The 23,705-nt window shown below is 37.5% G+C and overlaps 1 protein-coding gene and 1 long non-coding RNA gene across 3 annotated transcripts in view; one reads left to right on the forward strand and one right to left on the reverse strand.

Moving 5' to 3' along the window:
• The window catches only part of Washc3 (WASH complex subunit 3), a 47,603-nt gene that overhangs the window by 2,792 nt on the left and 21,106 nt on the right, over positions 1-23,705 (forward strand). The window contains exons 3-5 of one of the 2 annotated variants that reach the window (XM_008832612.3): positions 11,276-11,341; positions 13,599-13,706; positions 18,074-18,184. In XM_008832612.3, coding sequence (XP_008830834.1) covers positions 11,276-11,341; positions 13,599-13,706; positions 18,074-18,184 — 285 coding nt within the window. The remainder of the gene's footprint in view (positions 1-11,275; positions 11,342-13,598; positions 13,707-18,073; positions 18,185-23,705) is intronic. The other variant, XM_017798035.2, reaches the window with a different exon arrangement.
• The window catches only part of LOC115070266, a 52,665-nt gene continuing 45,795 nt past the window's right edge, over positions 16,836-23,705 (reverse strand). The window contains exon 4 of the long non-coding RNA XR_003849451.1: positions 16,836-17,816. This is a non-coding gene — a long non-coding RNA (uncharacterized LOC115070266). The remainder of the gene's footprint in view (positions 17,817-23,705) is intronic.

The following is a 23,705-nucleotide window of genomic DNA, read 5'->3' on the forward strand; positions in this document are numbered from 1 at the left end:
GGCCTGGATTCATTATGGAGACCAGACTGGCCTCGAACTCACAGAGATCTGCCTACCTCTGCCTCTTGAGTGCTGGGATTAAAGGCGTGCGCCACCACACCCGGCCTTTTACTCTGTATTTTTCAGTTTGAATTTTTCATATTACAAGTAGAAGTGAAATCATATAGTATTTCTCTTTCTGTGTCTAACTTAGTTCACTTAACATAGTGCCCTCTATGTTTGTCCATGTTGTCACAAATGACAGGATTTCCTTTTTAAGGCTAGAGTATTCTCTTGAGTATATGTACTATATTTTGTTTGTTTAGTCATCTGTATCTTGGCTGTTAATGCTGTAATGAGCATAGGAGTGCAGGTGTCCCTTCTATATACTGACTTCATTTTTTAAATTGTGGAACCAGAAGTAGGATCATTGGATCTTTTGTTGTTGTTTGGTTTTGTTTTTTGAGACAGGGTCTCACTGTGTAGCACCAGCTGGCCTGGAACTCACTATGTAATCATCCCAGGCTGGCCTTGATCTCACAGCAATTTGCCTACTTCTGCCTCCCAAGAGCTAGGACTAAAGGTGTGTGCCACCACATCAAGTGGATTATTGATTTATTTTTTATTTTTTTTCTTATTGAGACAGGGTCTCCCTGTAGTCCCAGCTGTCCTGGAACTCACTATGGAGACCAGGCTGGGCTTGAACTCACAGAGTGAGTGAGAGTGCTGGAATTAAAGGTGTGAGCCACCATGCCTGGTCTGGTATATATTTTTTTGAGGAACTTTTTTCTGTTTTCCAAAATAGTTCTGCTAACTTATTGTTCTAGTTTGTTTTCTGTTGCAGAAATAAACACCATGACCAAAAGCAACTTTGGGAGGAAAAGGTTTTTTTCATCTTACATGTGCAGGTCACAGTCCATCCCTGAGGGAAGTCAGGGCAGGAACTTGAGGCAGGAACTGAAGCAGAAACCCGAGAGGAAAGCTGTTTCCTGGCTTGCCTTCCCTGGCTTGCTCAGCTGCCTTTCTTATACAGGTCTACCTGCCTAGGGAATGGCACTGCCCACAGTGGGCTGAGCCATCCTATATCAAGCAGCAGTCAAGAAAATGCCCCACAAACATGCCCAACAGGCCAATCGGATTTAAGAAATTCCTCAACTGAGGTTCCCTCCTCCTAGGTGATTCTAGTTTGTGTAAGTTGACAAAGACCAACCAGCACACTTAAATTCCTTCCAACTGTATACATGGGGTACCTTTTCTTTATAGTCATGCTAGCTCTTGTAGTTTTTTTTTTTTTTAATCTCATAATAATCCTCTAACAGATGTGAGGTGATAGCTCACTCTGATTTATTCTCTAATATTTTAGGGCTTTATTTTTTTTAAAGAATCATACTTTACATACAGCAATACAATTGCTTAGTGTATAACACTATAATAGAATTATTTGATACAGTTTTGAACAGAAAAGAAAAGGGGAAAATTTCAGGTTACAAAATAAATTTAACATCAACAAAAAATCACTTTTCCTAAGTGGGTCAGTGTTAAAAATGTATTCAGTGGCTAGTCATGTCTAATTCCTATTGCATTACTGGTCAATGGAATGAAAAGATAGCCCAATTTTCACACTCACTGCCTCAAAGGGATAACACGTACTGGATTCTTAATGATGTTCAGAAATGGTTCTTGCTATTTCAGTATGCAGAAAGTTGAATTCACATATCCTTTGTGAAGAAAAAAACAAAACCTATGCTTTAAAAAATATTACCCTTATTCTCCTTTCTAAATATTATAGTATATCTACACATGCATTTATTAAATGTTCATGTATACATTATCAGCTAAGATACACATATTAGGGAAAACATGGATGTTTACTTTCTAAGATTAGATGCCCTCACTTAATATTTGTAATTCTAGGTCCGTCCATTACACTATTTTATTTTTCATTAGAGCTGAGTAGTATTTCATTTTATATATGCACCAAAATTTCATCATCCAGTCATCTGTTGGTGGACAGCTAGGGTGGTCATTCTCATTTTAATTTGCATTTTTCTATAATTAGTAATATTGAACATTTTTCTCCATGTGTCTATTCCACTTCTGTCTTTTGAGAATTCTCTGTTCAGGTCCTTTCCCCATTTCTTAAAATAGGATTATTTCTTTTCTTACTGCTGAGTGGTTAGAGTTTCTTATATATTTTGGTTATTAACCCAGTATCCGATGGTTTGTAAATATGCTCTCCCATTCCACAGGTTGTCTCATAGCCCCACTGGCAGTTTCATTGCTTGTGCGAAGCCTTTGGTTTCATTATACATGCCTATCCCAGCTTCTGCTGCCCGTACTACTGGGGTCATATCTGGAAAATCGTTGCCCACACCACTGTGATAAGGCTTTTCTCCTGTTTTCTTCTGAGAGTTTTATAGTTTCAGGTCATATATTTAAGTTACCTATGTTGTATTGATTTTTGGTTTGGGGAGGTTGTTTTGGGGGTTGGTTGTTTATGTTTGTTATTTTGTTTTTTTAAGACAGGGTCTCCATCTAGCCTCAGCTGGCTTAGAACTTGCTGTGTAGACCAGGCTGCCCTCAGGCTCACAGAGATCCACCTGCTTCCCGAGTGCTGAGATTAAAAGCATGTGCCATCACACCTGGCTGTGTTGATTTTTGTACATGGTGTGAGATGAAGATCTTATTTTATTCTTTTGCATATACATTTGAAATACCATTAAAGAAACTGTCCTTTTTATTCAGTTGTGTGCTCTTAGTATGTTTGTGAAAATCCATTGACCATGAATGTGTGGATTTAATTTGTGTGCCCTATTCTGTTCTTCTGGCCATTTTTTTTTAAAAATCAGTCCCATGCTGTTTTGATTTCTGTAGCTTTACTATCCATTTGAATCAAGAAGTTTGATGTTTCCAGCTATGCTCTTTATTCATGATTGTTTTGGCTATTTGAGTTTGTGCAGTTGTGTGTGTTCCTATAGGAATTTTACAATTTCTATTTTTATGAAAAGTAGTGTTGGAATTTTGATGGAGATTATATTAAATCTATAAACCATTTTGGGTAGTTTGTACATTTCAACAATATTCTTCAAACCTATGAACACAGGATATCTTTCCATTTATTGTCTAATTTCTTTCATCACTATTTTATAGGTTTTGGTACTGGGATCTCACTTCCTTGGTTGCACACAGAGCTTGGACCCAATGAGATTGGTCTACTGATTGGCTTATGGGGTGAGCCTAGGACTTGGATCTGCAAGGGAGGCTCTAGAGCCTGGGTCTGTAAGATGCTATCCTGAAGCCTGGTTCCATAGGGATTGACTTGTTAGTGGGGTGGGCCTTGAGCTCGAGTCTGCAAGATCTGGCCAGGTGTGGACACTGAGTCTTCCAAGATGGGCCTGGAATCTGGGGCAGACCTGAAGCCTGCACTCACAGAGCCTGCCTTGAAGGCTAAGTCCAGGGCTCATCCTGTCACTAAGGATAAACCTGGTTCTCAGGGCAGTTCAGACTCTAGGGCCTTTGGGGCCAACTTGGCCCTATTGCAGGCCTACAGACCAGGTCAGTGGGACTGGCCTGAACCTTAGGCTGTCTTGAGTCTTAGGTTGGAGCCTGAGACCATTGGGGTAGACCTGGTAGTGGAGCAGGCCTGAAGCCTGAGATTCTGGAATCTGATAGGAAATGGCCTGAAGACTCCATCCTTGGGTAGTGGCCAGGTATCTGGGGCCATTGAGGTTTGTACTGTGCTAGGTTTTATTGGGGTGAGTGTTGTGTTGAGCTCTGAGGTAAAGTGTAATGCTCAATTCCCTGCTTTCCCAAGTAGAGGTTTTTGTTTTTGGTTTTGTTTTGTTTTGTTTTGTGTTCCTTGGGATTGGGTGATGTTGGCCTGAAGACTCCATCATTGGGTAGTGGCCAGGTATCTGGGGCCATTGAGGTTTGTACTGTGCTAGGTTTTATTGGGGTGAGTGTTGTGTTGAGCTCTGAGGTAAAGTGTAATGCTCAATTCCCTGCTTTCCCAAGTAGAGGTTTTTGTTTTTGGTTTTGTTTTGTTTTGTTTTGTGTTCCTTGGGATTGGGTGAAGTGTGAACCCAGTAATGTGAAGCGGTCCTTCCTGCCCTCTTCATACATCTTAATTCTGTGTTTTACCTTAGAGTTATAATCTCTTACCTGCTTTCCTTGGTGCTTATAAAGATGTTGTCATATGTGAATGGTTGATCAAATTAATGCTTCTGCCTGTGGGCGAGTGCTGGAAAGTCCTAGGTCACCATCTTGCTGGTGTTTGGCCCTTTTGTGTTTTATGTGTATACTCTGGTATTGACTATAATCCATTATTTACAATTCATATTAGCAGTTTGTATGTCTTGTCAGTTGTAGGCTGTTCACTGGGTGAGATGGCAGTTACTGATATTTATTGTGTGCTTACTCAGCTAAGTACTTTACATGCATGTAATCATTGCAGCTGCAGCCTCTGAGAGAGGTCCAGTCATCCCCTTTGGCAGATCCACAAAGTAAGATGTGAAGTTAACTTGTTTGTTCATTGGCGTATTCATTCACCCTGGTGAATAGCTGAGTCCCCCATGTTTGTAGCTGCGCTAGCGACTCTCACTTGCTGATGGCAACACAGACAGAGCAAAACTGAGAGTCCAGCTCTGGTCTAACTGGAAAAGCTCAAATCATCTTGCTACTCCGTCCCTTCTAATTTGAATACCGATCATTTGCTTTTTTAAAAAATTTGATTTATTATTTTCATTTTATATGTACGCATGTAAGTGCACCTGTGTCATGCAGTACCCTTGGGGGTAGGAGAGGGCATCAGATCCCCTGGAACTGAAGTTATGGACAGTTCTTAGCCACCATGTGGGTTCTGGGAATTGAACCTGGATCCCCTGCAAGAGCAGTTAGTGCCCCCATCATTTTCTTTGTAACTATTTCAAAATCCATTTTTAGATTCATGTTCATTTTGCTATTCCATATCTACTTAATGTAATTGTGCTACGATAAATTCTGAAGATATCATGTATATATCTAAATGCAAAGTGCCCATTTTCTCTCAAGTTAAGATCAATGTGGCTTTCTGGAATAGCTTTCGATTTAATAGTCCCTAGGAAGACTGTAGTCCTTGTTTATGTAAAGCCTTTAACAGGAACCAAAATGACTGTTTGTGTGTGTGTCCGGGCCGGGGGTGGGGGACATCAGCTGTTGATTTTTGCATTAGAAGTGAACTGGAGGGAAAAGGCTTCCCCGACCCCTGTGATCTGACTTAAACCTAAATTGTAAGTTTTAGTCAGTTAAACTAAAGCTGGAATTAAATTTGAAACAAATTGCCGAGGTTCTTTTTTTATGTTTTACAGTTTTTAAGAGTTCTCTAATAACAAGTATAGAGCTGTGTTTTTGCAAAGAACTCAGCTTTTTCAAAACTTTGTGCATACTAGGCTACTTAGTAAATAATTCTATGCCTGCTGAGACTAGCGGCCAGAAAAAGGAAAGTAGTTGAATCAGACCCAAGTTACAGAGTTACTTAGGGTCATCTCTTCTACTTTCTCAAATCCCCAGTAAGCATTTCTATTCTTGCACTAGTCAGCAAAATTGTATGGCGGTCCATTGCTCAGTCAGCAGGGCCAGTGCAAGTTCTTACTGCAGTAAACCTGAGCAGACACTCAGCTGCAGTGGATTATAATGTCAAAGATACTTTGTAAACAGAAGGTGCAGATGTGTTATTTTGACCCAGATTTTGTTATACACAATACTGGGTTTTAAATCATTTCTAATATTTTTCTTCTAAAAATCTTTAAATACAGGCAGAGATGCTGAGAATTCTCATCTAAAATTCTTATATTACTTATCTTTTATATAGTTTATATTGTTTATCTTTTATATCCAAGCCTACTATTGAACTTAACGTTTACATACACATATCTATATGCTTTTCTTATACCTTTCTTTGTTTTGGGGTTTTGGCTACATCCTTTACAGTGGGTAGGCTAAAGTGTCACATGCTTCTCTTGCTGGCTTCTAGGACATAAACAACACAGTGAAATTTATTGAGATCTGTTACTTTAAAGTACTCTTTTAGAGGGCTGGAGAGATGGCTCAGCAGTTAAGAGCACTGACTACTCTTGAAGAGGACCTGGGTTCAATTCCCAGCACCCACAAGGCAGCTAACAACCATCCATAACTCCAGTTCCAGGGGATCTGATGCCTTCTTCTGACCTCCGAGGGCATTGCATGATACAGGTACACTTAGACACATGCAGGCAAAATGCTCATACAAATAAAAATAAAATTAAAAATAATTTAAAAATATTCTTTTAGAGAAGTGGATATGCATTCTGGGAATCCATAAAGGTATTAATTAGCCTTCTCTAATTTGGTTTTTTGAGTTGCAGATGTTAAATGCTATCTGAAAATAATACATTGTTTTCTCTTGTTATAGCACTTGTGAAAATCATTTAATGTACTCAGCACTCCTCAGATGAGTTCTCAAAATAATAATTAGACCATTTGAAAGAATTTTTAGAACTTAAATATCCTATAAAACTGCTGAGTTTTCAAGGTGGGCATGGTGGTGCACACCCTTAATCCCAGCACTTGGGAGGTAGAAGTAGGTAGATCTCTATGAGATTGAGGCCAACCTATTACGTAGTGAGTTCCAGGCCAGCTGGGGATACAGGGAGGCCTTGTCTCAAAAAGACCAAAAGAACCCAAAACCGCTAAGCTTTTTTTCTCCGTGAACTTATGTTTGTGGTAGTTAATCTAGTTACGCCATAGGTAGGAGCAGCTGTAGTAAGAAATGATGCCCCTTCAAGCCCTGACCCCACAGTTATTTAGAAAAGTTACTCTCAAATTATCAAGAACACTCAGCTAAATGGTTATAAATTAAAATATATTGATATTTCTACCAGTGTCTCTCGTGTTTTGCATGGATAAGTCTTCCATGCAGTCTGGTTTTATTACGAAGCAGGCCATCTCATTTCCATGAGGCTTTGGCTGTAGCAGATGGAAGTGGGGAAGATGAGCAACAAGGGAAAGAATTGCCAGAATGCTCTGCTCTGTGTCCTGTAGACAGACAGACAGACAGACAGGGAGGGAGGGTGCTGCTCTGAACACCCAGTTTTTCTCTAAGCATCTTCGCTCTAATCAGTAAGGTTTCCAAATAAACTTAACATTTTTACTCCTTTATTTGCCAAGATCTTTATTTTAATCCTCAGCCCACCCCATGTGAATCACCGACTGAGTACTCGGTGACAGTTTTGTAATCTAATCACAAGAATTTTTAATGCTTATTTTTAAAAAATAATTCCAGATGGTGGTGCATACCTTTAAAACAAGTACTCAGGAGGCAGAAGCAGGTGGGTCTCTGAGCTTGAGGCCAGCCTAGTCTATATAGTGAGTTCCAGTCCAGCTAGGGCTATACTGTGAGACCCTGTATAAAAGACAAAACAATTCCAGATAAATGGCACGCAGCTTATTAAATTTTCCAAGATCAGAAAAATTCGATTCCTAGTATATATAATGCAGTAGGTCTTAATGAGAAGCAGATTGATCATTTTTGAACTCTGGATTATAAAAACTCTGTCAGTAATACCCAAGAGTTTACCACCATGTTTTAGCAAAGTTCTATCAAAAGTAGTGACTCTGAAGTTGAAGTGTTTTAGATCAGGTGATTTTACTTGGATGAAATACCACTTTATCTTTTTCTCTTTAAAATTAACAAAATTGTTCCTGTTGCATAGGTTCACCATGAGAGTTTGAATGATATGTTACAGATATAGTATATCATACATAAGTGCTCAGATATTTACGATGATTATTGCTTAAAAGTACCTATTGTATGTGCATGTTAAAACATAAAATTGGGCTGGAGAGATGGCTCAGCAATTAAGAACACTGTTCTTGCAGAAGATCCGGGTTCGAATTTCAGCACCCACATGGCAGCTAACAACTGTCCATAACTCCAGTACCAGGAGATCTGACAGCCTCTTCTGTCCTCTGCGGGCACTGTGTGACACAGGTGCGCTTACCTACATGCAGGCAATGCACGCACACACATAAAATAGGAGATCTGACAGCCTCTTCTGTCCTCTGTGGGCACTGCGTGACACAGGTGCGCTTACCTACATGCAGGCAATGCACGCACACACATAAAATAAAAATAATAAAAATTTAAAAAAACATAAAAATTAAGTTTCGAGGACAGGAGATGAATTGGTGAGCCCCAGGTTCAACTGGAGACCTTATCTTAAAAAATAAAGTGGAGAGCCATTAAATAAGAGGCCAGTGTTGACCTCTGCCCCCCTATGCATACATGTTTGTGTACTTGCACACACATGAACACATACACACATCCATATGCAAAAAATTAAATTTTGAAATCATTTTCCCTTTTTGCGCTCATGTTACTGCAACCAATATACCCATTTTTGACCAATTTGAAATTATCATTTTAGAAATTAATTTGTTATACAGTTTCTTTTCTAGTGAATTAAGAAAAGAGATTGATTAAATTTGAAATTGAATGTGTATGATTTTCAGGAATAGGCTTGTAATTTGGAAAGCATGTTATGTTTTTATAAGTTGTATTTATGTTTACATAAAAGCTTATCAGGAACAAATCCTAACGTTAAACTTGGTCTTGATGCCATTAAAACTAGGTTCTTTTGGAGTGTGGGGATACACACTTGCAAGCCCGGCACTGAGACTTGAGGACTGAGACAAGAGGGCTGAGTCTGAGGCCAGCCTGGACTTTATAGCAGGTTTGAGGTCAACCTGAGCTATATAGTGAGACCCTATCTCAAAGAAAAGAGAAAAATTTGATTCTGCATGTTTTATTTCTAGATCACATCTTTATAGATGTCATGATGATCATATTAAAATTAAGTTTCATGGGAACTGGAGAGATGGCTCAGTGGCTAAGAGCATGTACTGCTCTTCCAGAGGATCCAAGTTCAGTTCTAAGCACATCAAGGGCTCACAACTGCCTGTAATTCCAGCTCTAGCAGATCCAGTGCCCTCTTTTGGCCTCCATGGGCACCTGCACTTGGGTGTGCATACCTGCACATAGACATACACACATACACCTAATTAAAAAAAATCTTTAATAAAAATGTTTAATAGCTTTACACTTTGTATTAGGTGTGAGAAAAGATGCAATGCTGTAATAAACTACAACATACTAGCTAAATAATACTGTGTACTATCTTGCTCACACATTGGTTGTGCTGATAGCAGAATAGCTTTCATACCCACGAGCAGTTTATTCCAGTCTGCTCCACCATCCACAAGGGCATTTTGTCTCCTGAAGAGTGAGGTGAGATACTGTGCATCTCCATTCCAGCTTGCAAAACATGAAAGAGGCTTCTTAAAAATTTCACATGACATCCAGATGCAGTGGTATGATCCTGTTGTCCCAGCTATTTGGGAGGCCGAGGCAGGCGGCTGCCTGGAGCCCAGGAGTTGAAGACCAGCATAGGCAATGTTGCTAGATCCCATCTCAGAGTATCCTGTAAAGAAGCACTAGGTCCTGTCTACCAGTATTCAGTGGTGGGAGAATGACCTTCAGGCATTCAAGTTCTGCTTTAGTAAGGATTTTAAAAAATATTTTATTTATCGTTTTTATTTTATGTGTATGAGTGTATTGCCTGCCTGTATGTGAGTGCACTCGTGCTGTGCAGTGTTGCAGAGGTCAGAAGAGGGCTTCAGATTCCCCTGGAACTGGAGTTAAGGACGGTTCGTAGCCGCCATGTGGGTGCTGGGAATCCAACCCGGGTCCTCTGCAAGAGCAGTCAGTGCTCTTAACCACTGAGCCATCTCTCCAGCCCTAGTAAGGATTTTTATATTATCCCAGATAACAAACAGAAGGTTGCCTCTCTGCCAGGGAGTAAACTGGACAACTGCTTTTGGAATATGTAACCAAATATAATAATGTTAGAATTAGGGAGTTTTCAGTAAATGTTTTTCTGTATTATATTTCATTGTTACTTTTATTTAAGTATATAGGTGTATAGATAATTTTTGTGAGTGTGGTACGCATGTGTGTGCATGCATGTTCTGTGTATGGGTACTGTGTGCAGTTGTGTGTGTGCGTGCATGTGGAGACCACAGGATGACATCAGATGTCTTCCTCAGTTGCTCTCTGTTTACTAAGGCAGGGTCTGTTGCTGAACAGGAGCTCACCAGTCAAACTGCTCTGCTAGCCAGCTTGCTCTGGGCCTCCAGTTTCTACCTCCTGAAAGCGGGGATTTCAGGCGGGCCATCACGCCACTCTGGCTTTTGTGTGGGTGCTGGGGATCCAAATGCTAGTCCTCACGCCTGAATGGCAAATGCTGTATCCACTGAGCCATCTCCCGGCGCTAGATGGATAAATTGTACAATGATTTGAGCATGCTAAGCTCTTCGTTCTGATTTATCTTGAGTTTGATAGTAGATGCTTCATTTTGCTTTTGTAAAAAACAACTTTTTCTCTTAATTCTTTTTAAAATGAATTCTTCATCTTCCCATTTTATCCCCCTTTTACTTTCTAACCTTGAGAAGTCTGAATTTGGACTGAATTATAGTTCCTTATTTGTTTAAGTAATTTATACAGGCAAATTCTGTGTAAGGCTATCTTTGGCTAATTATTAATCTTTGGTTAAGCTTTAGGTACTGTTCTGGGTCCTGAGAATATAACAAAAGACTGACCTGGGTTGAGTTTTTATTTTGATTTATTGCTCTGGTAATAAGTTTGATAAAATCGGAAAGGTTAACTTTTCTGTTAGTGAATATATTTTAAAAACTGTTCTGGGCATGGTGGCACATACCTTTAATCCCAGCACTCAGGAGGCAGAGGCAGGCGGATCTCTGTGAGTTCAAGGCCAGCCTGGTCTACATAGTAACTTCCAGGACAGCTGGGGCTACAGGGAGACCCTGTCTCAAAAAAGACAAAAACAAAAACAAAAACAAAAAAAAAACTGTGAAGCATTCTTATAAAGGTAATGGAATATTTTTGTTCCCATTCCAATTCATGTGAACAAGACAGTGGTATACTAGAAAATGAAAAATACTTACATCATGGTTTTAATAACTTTTAAATTTTATTTTTGAGAATTTCATACATGGGTATTATATTTGCATTACTTCCATGCCTCCCAGTCACCCTCCAACTCCTCTCATGTCCCCCCAGTTTTTTGTCCACTTCTTTGACTATTATTGTTACATAAACATACAAAGCATTTATAAATATACAGAGAAATAATGTGCTGAGTCCAATCTGCCCCTTTTTTTCAGTTTTAATCAGATTTTATTCTTATGTCTCTATCTTTTCTAGAAACTGGCAGACCTTTCTCTTCGTATCCAACAAATCGAAACAACTCTCAATATTTTAGATGCAAAGGTTTGTATTTCTAAATACAGGATAAGCTGCTGTACATATACCATCTTTGTCAGTCATACTTTGTATTTGGAGTGAATTCAATCTAACCGCTATATCTATGAAGTACAGTGTTGTACATTTTAAAAAATATAAATATAAGGAAATGATATTCTTATAAACATGAACTTAGTCTGCCGGGCGTGGTGGCTCATACCTATAACCCAGCACTTGGGAGGTAGAGGCAGGCGGGTCTCTGTGAGTTCAGACCAGCTGGGGCTATAGGGAGATTCTGTCTCAAAAAGACAAAAAAAAGGGGGGGCGGGGGTTACACATTAACTTAGTCATTTCTTTTTAAAATTAAAAAACTTAAATTATGCATATAAGTGTTTTACCTACATGTAAGGGCACCATCTATGTGCAGTGTCCATGGAAGCCAGAAGCTATCACATTCCCTGGAACTGGGGTTAGAATGGTTGTTAGCCTTCATATGGGTGCTGGGAACCGAACCCAGGTCCTCTGCAAGAGCAGCCAGTGCTCTTAACTGCTGCTGAGCCATCTCTCCAAGTCCCAAGTGTTCTTGTTTTTATGTATCAGTTCAAAAATGAATTTAATTAAAATCTTTTTTAAATTAATCAAAGTATTTATTGAATATTTGAGGAAGAAAAATTATAATCGTGCTTAGAATAAGAAACAAAATGTGTAGCTGTACTTTCTATGTCTTCTGTGGGCTTCAGCAAGTACATCTTCTTTGGAACATTTCTCTAGCACAGAAATTTAAAATACCTGGCCTTGAACATATCTAAGATAGTCTCTTGGGCCAAAGCCACTGTGCTAAGTACTGTCATCAGTCAACAGTTCTCAATGAGTATTGCTGCTTGAGATCTTAGTACTGCTGATATTTTTCCATTATTCTTTATTATGACTGTATCTTATTTTAGTGATTGGGGAATTTTCATGGAATTAGAGTTCAAGGACACAGTTAAGTTACTGTATGAGCAGTTTAACCTTAGTACCATAGAATCAATCCCCAGAGCCCGCCAAACAACTGACAAAACCTGTATCACATTACCTGGATAAGATCAGAAAAGACTTTGCAAATCTAACCTGAGTTGCTTATCTTTTTTCTGTTGAAATGCTTATTACTCTAGTCTGAATGTTGACAATTTGCCCACTTATTATATATGGGAAGCAGCATATTCTGGTAACATTAAGTGATAAATGTTTAAAGAAAGAAAAATGAGCCATGCCATACATTAAAATATAAAGAATATCCCAAGTAATGAAAACTTAAAATGTGCTAGAGGGCTGGGGAAATGACTCAGTTGGGAAAATTCTTGTTACATAAGCCTGACAATTTGAGTTCAGTTGGGAGTCAGGAGGATCCAGCTAATCAACCAGGTAGATGAGCTCCAGATTCAGTGAGAGACTCTCTCATAAAATAAGGAGAAGAAGTAATTGAGGAAGAGTCTGGACATTGACCTCTGGCTTCTTCATGTATATACTGAAACACACACATACATGTTTATCCACACGTGCACACACAAATATATGCATATACTGTACACATACATATGCAGTGTGTTATACTTTTGTAACCAGGCATTTTTAATAAAAATGGTGGGGTTTGGTTGGTTGGTTAGTTAGTTGGTTGGTTGTGTGTGTGTGAGAGAGGGAGGGAGGGAGAGAGAGAGAGAGAGAGGAGAGAGAGAGAGAGAGAGAGAGAGAGAGAGAGAGAGAGAGAGAAAGAGAGAGAGAGGCTCCCTGTAGCTTCAGGTAGACTTCCATGTCACAGTTATCTACCTGCCTCTGCCTCCTGAGTGCTGGGATTAAAGGCATGTACCACCATACCTTGCTAATAAAAATGTTTTGAAATAGTTTTATAAGGTGAATTTTCTCATCCCCACTATAGGTGGTAAAAATAGGGATATAAGGAGGGTTGGCCAAAGGAGCCAGACTTTGTTAGTAGTAGAGCATACTTTGGCAGTCTGACTCCAATTCTTATATGCCCTTAATTCTTATACTAAAATAATCTCTATTTAAAAAAGTAAATTGTAGGAAAAGAATAGTTATCAACTAAATTAAACTTTTGAAAAAATGTTTCAAAAGTGTTTGTGAATGACTTTCACTTTTAGTTTATGACATGGAGAATTAAAGATGATATTTTATGAACCTATGCAATGTGCTTAGGATTTAAAAGCTATTAAAAACCTTACAGGTAAAGGTTTTATTATTCACTTAGAATGATCTTCACATGCTAACACTCATTTGCATTTCTCAGCTGTCATCCATCCCAGGTCTAGAAGATGTTACAGTTGAAGTATCCCCTTTAAGTGTCACTAGTGTCACAAATGGATCACATTCTGAAACTACTTCAGAACAACCACGAGTAAGTATTTGCTTTCCCGAGAAACATGAGATCTGGGTTGAATCTGATAGACTTGTACTTAGGACATGCTAACACTCATTTGCATTTCTCAGCTGTCATCCATCCCAGGTCTAGAAGATGTTACAGTTGAAGTATCCCCTTTAAGTGTCACTAGTGTCACAAATGGATCACATTCTGAAACTACTTCAGAACAACCACGAGTAAGTATTTGCTTTCCCGAGAAACATGAGATCTGGGTTGAATCTGATAGACTTGTACTTAGGTCTTAGAAGGAAAAAGTTGAATAAAAATATGAAACTTTTTTTAAGTTTTAAAACTTTATTATTTTTATTTTATGTGTATCAGTACACTATGTGTGTGTATTTAAGTGCACTCATGTCATGCACTGCCCACAGGGGTCAGAAAAGGGCAAAGGACCTAGAACTGGAATTACAGATGGTTGCTAGTCACCATGTGAGTGCTGGGAACTGAACCCGGGTCTTCTGCAAGAGCCGCCAGTGCTCTTAACTGCTGAGCCATCTCTCCAGCCCAAAAATGTGAAACTTTTAATCATCAAAATATAAATCATTAAGATACAAAATAAATTTTGAGGAAGAAAAGCTATTTTATTTTGTTATTTTGAAGGATTTCCTGTAATGTTTTATTTCCCTATCGAAAAATTCAGTCTACAAACCATCCTTAACTCCAGCTCCAGGGGAATCCGAAGCCCTCTTCTGACCTCCGCAGCATTGCACAACATGCAGGCAATATGCTTATACACATAAAATAAAAATAATAAATATTTTTAAAAATTCAGTCTAGACAGAACTATGGAAAACCTTAAAAAAGATTATTTTCTTCCAAGTTCACTATAAAAAAATTCAGTCTACAAACCATCCTTAACTCTAGCTCCAGGGGAATCCGAAGCCGTCTTCTGACCTCCGCAGCATTGCACAACATGCAGGCAATATGCTTATACACATAAAATAAAAATAATAAATATTTTTAAAAATTCAGTCTAGACAGAACTATGGAAAACCTTAAAAAAGATTATTTTCTTCCAAGTTCACTATAGAAGTTTCTAAGTTCTTATAAAAATGTACTTTTATTATAAAAAAATTAAGCATACAAGACTAATACAATGAACATTTAAGTGCCCATTAACCAAATTAGGATTTTTGTCACATTTGCTTCATCATTTTGTGACTTGCTGAAATGAACCCCAGGCATGTTGTCATTTTGCCCTTATATAATTCTTTGAGCATCTCAGAAGTTTTTTGTACGTGATTTTAATCATATACAATATAATTAAAAGTAATTCTTTGCTATCACTTAACTCTCGGGTCACTCACAGTTTGCCTCGTGGACTAGCTGTTTGGAATATCACCTGGGGACTCTCCAGGAATGAAGAATCTGAACCTCCACACCAGAAACTACTGAATCAAAGCTTACATTTTAGCAAGACCCTGAGATGATTTATAGGCTCTTGAAATTTGAGTAGTGCTGATCTTAGAAGTACCGATTAGCCTAAAAGAGAGAGAGATAGAGAGAGAGAGAGATAGTGTATATATGTGTGTGTGTGTGTGTGTGTGTGTGTGTGTATGTACATATGTAGTTTTTTTCTCTTTTTGGTGGGGGGTACTGGTGTTTGAACCCAGGGCCTCATGTATACTAAACAGACATGCTACTACTGAAATCTATCCCCAACCCTTTTTGCATTCTTTATTTTTAGATAAGGTCTCATTAAGTTGGCCAGGCGGGACTTGACTTGAACTTTCAACTTTCCTGCCTCATCTTCCTAAGTAACTGGGATTATAGGTTTGAGCATATAGTTGATTTGTGCAAATCAGCATCTTAGTAAGAGCCAGTCCTTACCCTTGACTCTTGTGTCTTAATATTCTTTTATGCATTTAGAGTTTTTACTGTTTATTTTAAAGATCTCCTTTAAATAGACATGTCACTGAGGCATTGAAATCTGAAATAAGATAATTGCCAAAATGGCAACCCACTAAAATAACTGACCAAATAGACTTCATATTTAATTGAATTTTGTAAATAGGGTGTTTTTAAGTCATAATGATACTGAAAATGAAGTTAGTAGCTAATACTTAAAAGAAGCTTACTATGTGCCAGGGCATCTTCTAAGTGCTTTATTTTTTATATAATTGAACTCAATCCTTCAGCAGTCCTATGTTCCAAGTATAGGTGGCCCTCTGTGCTCTTGGATTCTAACTCCACATCTTTGTATTCACGCAATCACAGATTGACAGTATTCAGAAAAATAAATTGCATCTATAATGAACATGTGCAAACTTTTTTCTTCATTATTATTCCCTAAACAGCGTGACTTTTTACTAGCATTTTCATAGTATTAGTTACTAGAAGTAATATAGAAATGACCTAAAACTTACAATAGGGAACAGTAGGTTAAATCAGACATATGTTGTAATGGAGTTTTAACATGGCAACACTCAAATATGGGCTGCCCTTTTTCTAAAATAAGATATCTGTAATGAATATTAAGTATTTCCATTCAACCTAGTAGTTATTTTTGGATGGATACAGTCATCATATTTATATAAAGATTTTTACTTTGAATATCAGTTTTTTCCTCAGGTGCTTTTATGAATGCAGTCTGCAAGTTAGACCTTTATGTTGGTCGCTGCTTATTTAAAGTCCCAAAATATGGATTGCATTTCCCAAAATCACATCTGAATTTCTTAATTTGTCCTGCAGATTCAGAATCACCTAATATATATCTGACAGTTTTGGAGTTGTAAATTAATTCATTTCGAGGATTTGTGAAGTTTTGTTGACCTGGATTTATAAATTGTTATAGAATTTTGTGTTAATCAGCTTAAAAACTGTTCAGCATGTCAACATTCAAATTAACTTTGCTTTATATAGTTTCCATTGATACTACGTCATTTCAATTATTAGAAAATGGATAATTACACACTTGAAAAATCATCCATTTAAACTGGGTATGGTGGCACATACCTATAAATCTAGCACTTGAAGGCAGAGGCAGGAAGATCAGAAGTTCAAGATCATACTTGGCTAGATAATGAGTTGTAGGCCAGCCTGCGCTACATGAGGCCCTATCTCAACACAAAAGCAAAAAAACTCATTTATCACTGTCTCTATATATGAATCAAAACTCCAGTTTTTATATACTGGTTTTTATGCAACTTTAATTTCACGGCTCAGATCATATCACTGTTCACAATAGAATAGCTAATTATACAGACTGAGATCAATTTGAGAATAAAATGAAGGGCAGTTGAGAGATAAGAGACTTAATAAGTCATTTATATAAAGGTGTAATACATTACATAATTAAACCTTGTGAGGTCTTGGTTATTAGGTGCAGGTTAAAGAGCTGAAAGATGAAAACTGGGATAGAATTCTCATTTGATCCATTGGGCTTTTGGATGAGTTATGCATAAAGATTTAAAAATTTTACTTGAATTTTATTTTTGCTTTTTATTTAATTAGCAATGTTTTGGGCTTGTATGTAAGTGTTTTGCAAATGAGTGTGTGTGTGTCACACACACATACACTCACTATTTGCTTTCATAACATTTAACAATATTATGTAATAGGAGAAACCATAAAAATTTTTGTGTATTTTATTGCAACAGTTTTTAAAGATTTAGTTTGCATATAAATTACTGTAGAAAAAAACCTTAATTTATAAATATAATTCATGTTCATATTCTAAAGACAAGATTTAAAAATATTTATCAACATTGTAGCACAGATACTATAGACACAAAACTAATTGCATTTGTAAAAGAAATTCCCTGTAAAGCAATTCAGATACTGAGTGAGATTTATAACTCTATTGACAGTGTTACTGGTAATAACTGCCTCAGCAACACCTGAAATTTACAAAACCAGAGAAGCTGGGTTTTCCAGTCAGTCTCTGGGCATTGCTTTCTGAAAAGTTAAAATCACGCTGTTCATGTAAAATAAGATGATTTAATAAATGAGGCATTCGGTAGGATAGGATAGATGATAGATACCTAGGACAGCAACTCACTATTCATTGGTTGAACAGTCAACAAATCATATAGTTTTATGAGTTTCCTGATATATCCGCCGATGATTCATACTTCATTCCAGCACCTTGGGGACAAATAAGGCAGAATTAAAGTTTTGGATGGCATGAATACAATACATTTACATTTTAAGTAACCATGTACTATTGATATTAAGTATAGCTTCTATATAGTTATAGATATTTGGAAACATATATCCCACAAATTATTGGTATTTAAATGTAAGAATACAATTCTTTTAATATTTATTGCCTTATAATTATAAAAAGAAACATCCCTCTTAAGTAACATTGTCTAACAATTTACACAAAATACTTTCTACAGCAGAACAGTACACAAGAGTCTGGACCACAGGAAAGTGAAGTGTCATCAGAAAATGTCTTAACTGTAGCCAAGGATCCAAGATATGCCAGATATCTCAAAATGGTTCAAGTGGTAAGCTAATTGGGTCTGTCTTCTCTATCTAGCAGCCTCATTTGAAATTCTTAACCCTGGTGGCTTCGTTGTTATTTTTCAGTCAGAGAAAACTACTAAACCAAGTGACCAGGTTTTTTAGGATCCTACTTCTTTCCTGTTTCATTAATGCATTCATAAAAAGAAACTAGAAGTCAAATCTTTCTCATTAAAATTGATTGCACTTCAAGTTGATATAGGTTTTGTCTTTTTTTTTCTTTTGCAAATAGTGGCTGTATCAGAATGAAATGTAAGGGGACTGTTCGTCTGGTAAATCATATACTTGAACTTAATTCCCACATGCTAGTGTAAATATGGCTTCCAAAAATATTTTATTCAGATGTTTATATGCCAATGATTTGGTTTATAAAAAAAAGAATACAATTCTCTTGGCTATATAAGAATGCTATTAATATTATATACCTTTAGGATTTTGTTCTAAGAAATTATAGTGGTATATAATATAAAAGCTTTTCTCATTGTCCATAGTAGCAGAAGTGAATTTCCTTTCATGCCTCTAGAAAGCCTACTATAAGTGGTTGAGTAGAGCCAACTGACTAAAAAAAAATCAGCAGAGGGAAATGAGTGCTTTTATATTTTATTATAAGGCAAAAAAAAAGTACTAAAGACTAAAGAACAGGTTTATTTTGCTGTCCGTGGCATTTTTTTAATCCCCCAAATAATAAAGGCAAATACTGCTGTCTGGCACCAGAAAGAGCAAATTGGGTGATTCAGAGGCTGCAGTGCTCGTATGAAGGCTAGAAAGCCACGTTCACATGCTCTGGGTGTCAGATTTGTCACTTCCAGAATTCTTTGTTGACAGTCGATATCTGACCTCTAGGTTTCCGAAATAAGGTGGGCTTTGGAATTAATACATACATTTTTAATAAGAATAAAGAAGAGTCTGTTTGAATATGAATCATAATCAGTACATATTTTAGAATTCAGGAAATACTAAGTTTGAAGGATAAATTGTAGAAATGTGCTTGACTTAAAAAATATTTTATTATTTTTATTTTATATGTATGAGTGTGTTGCCTACATGTAAGTGAGTGCACCCATGTCGTGCAGTGCCACGGAGGTCAGAAGAGGGCTTCGGGTTCCCCTGGAACTGGAGTTAAGGACGGTTTGTAGCTTCCATGTGGGTGCTGGGATTCAAACCTCTGCAAGAGCAGACAGTGCTCTTAGCCACTGAGCTATCTCTCCAGCCCCTCTGTGTGACTTTCAAAAAAAAGAAAAGGCTTCAAAATGATTCATAAAACCTTTTTATGTTAGTCTCTTCTGGACTAACCACTATAAGATAGGAAATAAGAAAATCTACTTGAATGCCCCAAAATCTTTCATTAAATACTATATAATATTTAGTATGATGCTGTATAGTTGACCCTGTTTATCCCTAGGTCCACTTTCCACAGTTTCAGTTAATCACAGTCAGCCTTCATCTGGAAACACTGAATGGAAAAATTCACAAATAAGCAGTTCATACATTTTAAATTGTGTGCTGTCCTGATGCCATCTCACCTGGCATGTAAATCTCCCTTGTCCATTGTATCCATGCAGTGTGCATGGCTCATATATCCTGCTATTAGTCATCTCAATTTTCAGATCCCAGTTTCCAGTACTCTGCATTTTAGGTATTATACCTCCTGCAGACAAGGTAGGGCACTACACTGTCCACTTATGATTAAACACTGAGATTATTATATCAGCAAGCCAACCAAGATTCCCAAATGCTACTTGCAATTTTGATTTTTGTTAATTACTTAAATAAGTTCCATTGCTTTCGTGTTGTGTGTGTGTGTACAATGATCCATTAATTGCTAATTTTTCTAATCATGTGGCCTACTATATCACTAGGTATAAAAGCCAAAGTTCTTTACAGGCCTATGAGGAAGAGCCCTCTAGATCAGCTGCCCTGTTACCGTTCTGATCTCATGACTCCATTCCCTCAGCTCCAGCTTTTCTTGAATGAATGTTTGGTCAGTCTCCCCTTTAGGTCTGTTCATCATTTATTCATTCTGCCTGAAATGCCTTTTCCTGAATAGCTTCATGGCTTGCTCCCTTTTTCCTTCAAATCTTCATTCAAAATCTTGCCTTCTCAGTGAGGCCTTCCTTGGCCACCCTCCTTTAAGTAATAATGTCTCTGACTTAGTTCCATTAATTATTTCACTGCTATTCTTTTCAGAATGAGAAAGTTGTAAAATGCAGGTTCCTGGGCTCATCATCCTAAGAATTAGAATCTCTACAGTTAGAACTTGAAGCCAGACCATATGTATTTGTAAAAATGGTCTTTTGATTAAAAATTATTATTAAATCTTCTCAACTATGAATACCATATGTTTTGATTTTAAATCATTGAAGAGAATAAATATTTTATTAAGAAAAAGAAAAGAAAGAACACCTTAACTTTCTAGCAGTTCTTGAGACTTAACTCTAGACTACCTTTTTTGGCTTCTGTCCTTAAATGTAAGCAGGGGTTCAGTTTCATCTTTCTCATTTCTACTTTTAGTCAGGTTTCCATGTTTTCAAGCTCCTGTCTCCTCCAGCCTCTGTGCGCTGTTGCCGAGTTGCCAGTTGCCAGTCTTTCCAGGTTTTGGAAGGACTTCTCCGAGCATCTCCTCTTGAGACACGTGGACTCCTTCCTCCTCTGCCTAGCTCATCAGTCATCCTCTCTGTTTTTAATTTTCAGACATTGTGGTTCCTATGTACCTCTTAGTCACTGAAGTTAGAGGTTATGTTCTAATTGTTTGGGGGTGATTTTCAAGAAGAAAGAAACAATATCTTTACACTGCCATCCTAAAACTGGAAGTTCATCCAAGTTAAATTTAATTTTATTGTTTTTAGTTTATTGTGCCAACCTGTATCCCAGATTCTTATTACCCAACTTTTATTTCCTACTGCTCCCTGTCCTGAATTCCATTCTTCATTCAAACCAGACCACAAATCCTTCCTCACATAAGCTCAATGCTTTTCCAGCTCTGAATCTAGATTCTGCTTCTGTTAATTACTCTGCGGCCAAATTCTACGCCTCTAACGTATTCTGAGGAGTGCTTCTGTCAAATCATCCCAGATTCTGAACCTACCAGTATGTAAAGCTGAAACAATACCTTCTTTCTTTGACCTGCCCAGCCATTTTTCTGTATTCCTATGGCTATTTGTACATATTTTTATATCCTCAGTCAAAAGGGGAGCCATAAGAGGAAAAGCAGTCTTGGCTAATTCTTGTAGCCACTTTAGCACCATAAAGCTTCTCAGTCAGTACTTTGCAATGCACTGTGTAATGCTGTCTGTCTGCCTCTGCTCCAGGGTTAAGTCACATGGAAATGCATAATTAGCACCCTTTTCTTCAAGATACTGATTTTAAATATTTTGTGGGACCAAACCAAGATCGCACCTAGTAGAAGTGTCCCTTAACATTAATCTGTGAAGTCCATGTAAATACTTTTTCATGTTTCTTAAGTATGTTAGTCAGCAGCTGACAAAATTGGAAGAGGAGGAGGAGTAGATGACGTTACACCTGCTTCAGGAATGAAGTCATTAGAGACTGCTGCCATCTGAGTATTTAGTTATCATTGACAGAAGAATCTAGACAGGGCCTGTGATCCAGGGAGGTGAAATGCCTTCCTATTTCCTGTTGTTTATTCTCCTTAATTAGTTCAATTCCTTGTGAAACAGAATTCACAGGTCTATAGATAAAAAGATAAATGTATTTGTAAATTGCCTTATCTGTAGGTGAGAAGTGCTTTGCTTTGCCCCAAAGTTCGGAGATTTCATTAAAATGCCTTATTTTTCTCAACTTCAAAGGGTCACTAATGGTTTGCTTTTCTAGGGATATTAATGTAGAGAAAAACTGATGTCAACATAATTCACTCACTGAATTTGACTTGGGTATAGACACAGCCTTGAATTTTTGACGCCTGTTGTCGACGTTACTGTAGGCCATTGAAGCAGCCTCAGAAGCCTGACAGCTATTAGGGAACTGTTGGTGTTAACAAAGACAGAGAAAGCTTGGCCTTTAAAAAAAATCAACAAAGCCTGTCTTTAAGGGGAAGAAAAAATCACTGTATTTATACAGCAGTATAAAAATCTATTCCTAATATCCTACAATTTACATATTTATACTCTCAAGGAATTAACAATGCTACAAAGCCTCTCACCTCCTTGGACAATACTGTTTTATTTCTTTTTCAGTGTCATTGTGTTCTTATAACTCCAGCTGTGCTGAGTTTCTCCTTTTCCGAAGTATAGTGGTATTCCACTCAGTAGCTTCCTGAATACTGAAAAAGCTCCTCAGTAATCTTAAAGTCTTTTCCCCTGCCTCCTTCCTGAATTTAAAATCATTTCATCCTCTATAGTAAGACAAACAGTGGAAAAGTATTTCTCAGGCCCTTTCAGTGTTTTCTCTAGTATAAAAGGCTTAAACTTGCAGACCCGTGTAGTGCTCATTCACTTCAGATAGGAAGACCTAGAAAGTCCTACAGATTGCAAAAGCATTCAGCTTTTATTTTTACACTCCCTCCAGTAGTAAGGTGTACTATACTCTTTTGGGGCATCCTCCTTAAGATGCCATGAAAATAGTGTCTTCCCAAATCCTAGCTGTCTCTGGGAATGTATTGCTTTGATAGTTGCCCTGCCTTACATGTCACATTGCTGTTAATCTGCTTTAAAGCTTGATAATTTAAACTAATTAATATAAATTCCTTTGAACAGAAACCAGAACAGTTGTTTATTTGTTTCACAAGTCCCAGTTCACAGAGCAGTGAATAACCTTGCTTTTTGGTCTCCACACCTTATTTTGGGTACACTTAGTTACTGCTGTCTAGGAGAGATAAGAGTGATTCTGTTGCAGAAAGTAGTTGCTGTTCTGGGAGTCAGAGTGCCTGCAAGCACGAACAGATATTTTCTCTGGGCATCTGAAATTCACCATGGTGTAGCTTCCTGACTGTGTGCTTGTGTGGCCGTATTCAAGGCTTGTCACCCTCAAGGCTTTAGCTTCCTTGTGCATAAATTGAGAGCTGAAGTTTCTTCTAGGTTATGATCTATTAACAAGTCCTCAAATTTGGTCTTCCAATTAATGAAAGTTCCTGGAACACCTGCTGGCATTTTCTGATTTTTTTTTTCATTTTTCAGTAAGTTTTACACAAGATTTTTCAGTGAGTAATACTATTTTATTCCAAATGTGACAGATAATTGATTCTGATTTAATGTTTGTTACCATAATAGTGTAGCACCAGCCTCTGCTAAATTACATACTGCTTTTATAACTTAACTGGAAGAGTGTACATAGATCACTTTTCCAACAGTTCTCCCCTTTTTACTGGCAGAGCTTGGTGAATCTTGTGCCAGTAATAAATTGTGCATTGGGAAAGCCCTACTTCCACATTAAGGAAGCTAATGACTTGTACTTTTTGAAACCATATTTGCCAAAACAGTCTCTTCAGACACTTAGACTTTTTTAAAGCTCTGTTTTCTTTGGCTTGCTTAAAATGTGAATTGAATAATC

This window comes from Nannospalax galili, unplaced genomic scaffold (genome assembly GCF_000622305.1).
Source record: "Nannospalax galili isolate Female #2095 unplaced genomic scaffold, S.galili_v1.0 scaffold415, whole genome shotgun sequence".
In the NCBI taxonomy this organism is placed as follows: domain Eukaryota; kingdom Metazoa; phylum Chordata; class Mammalia; order Rodentia; family Spalacidae; genus Nannospalax; species Nannospalax galili.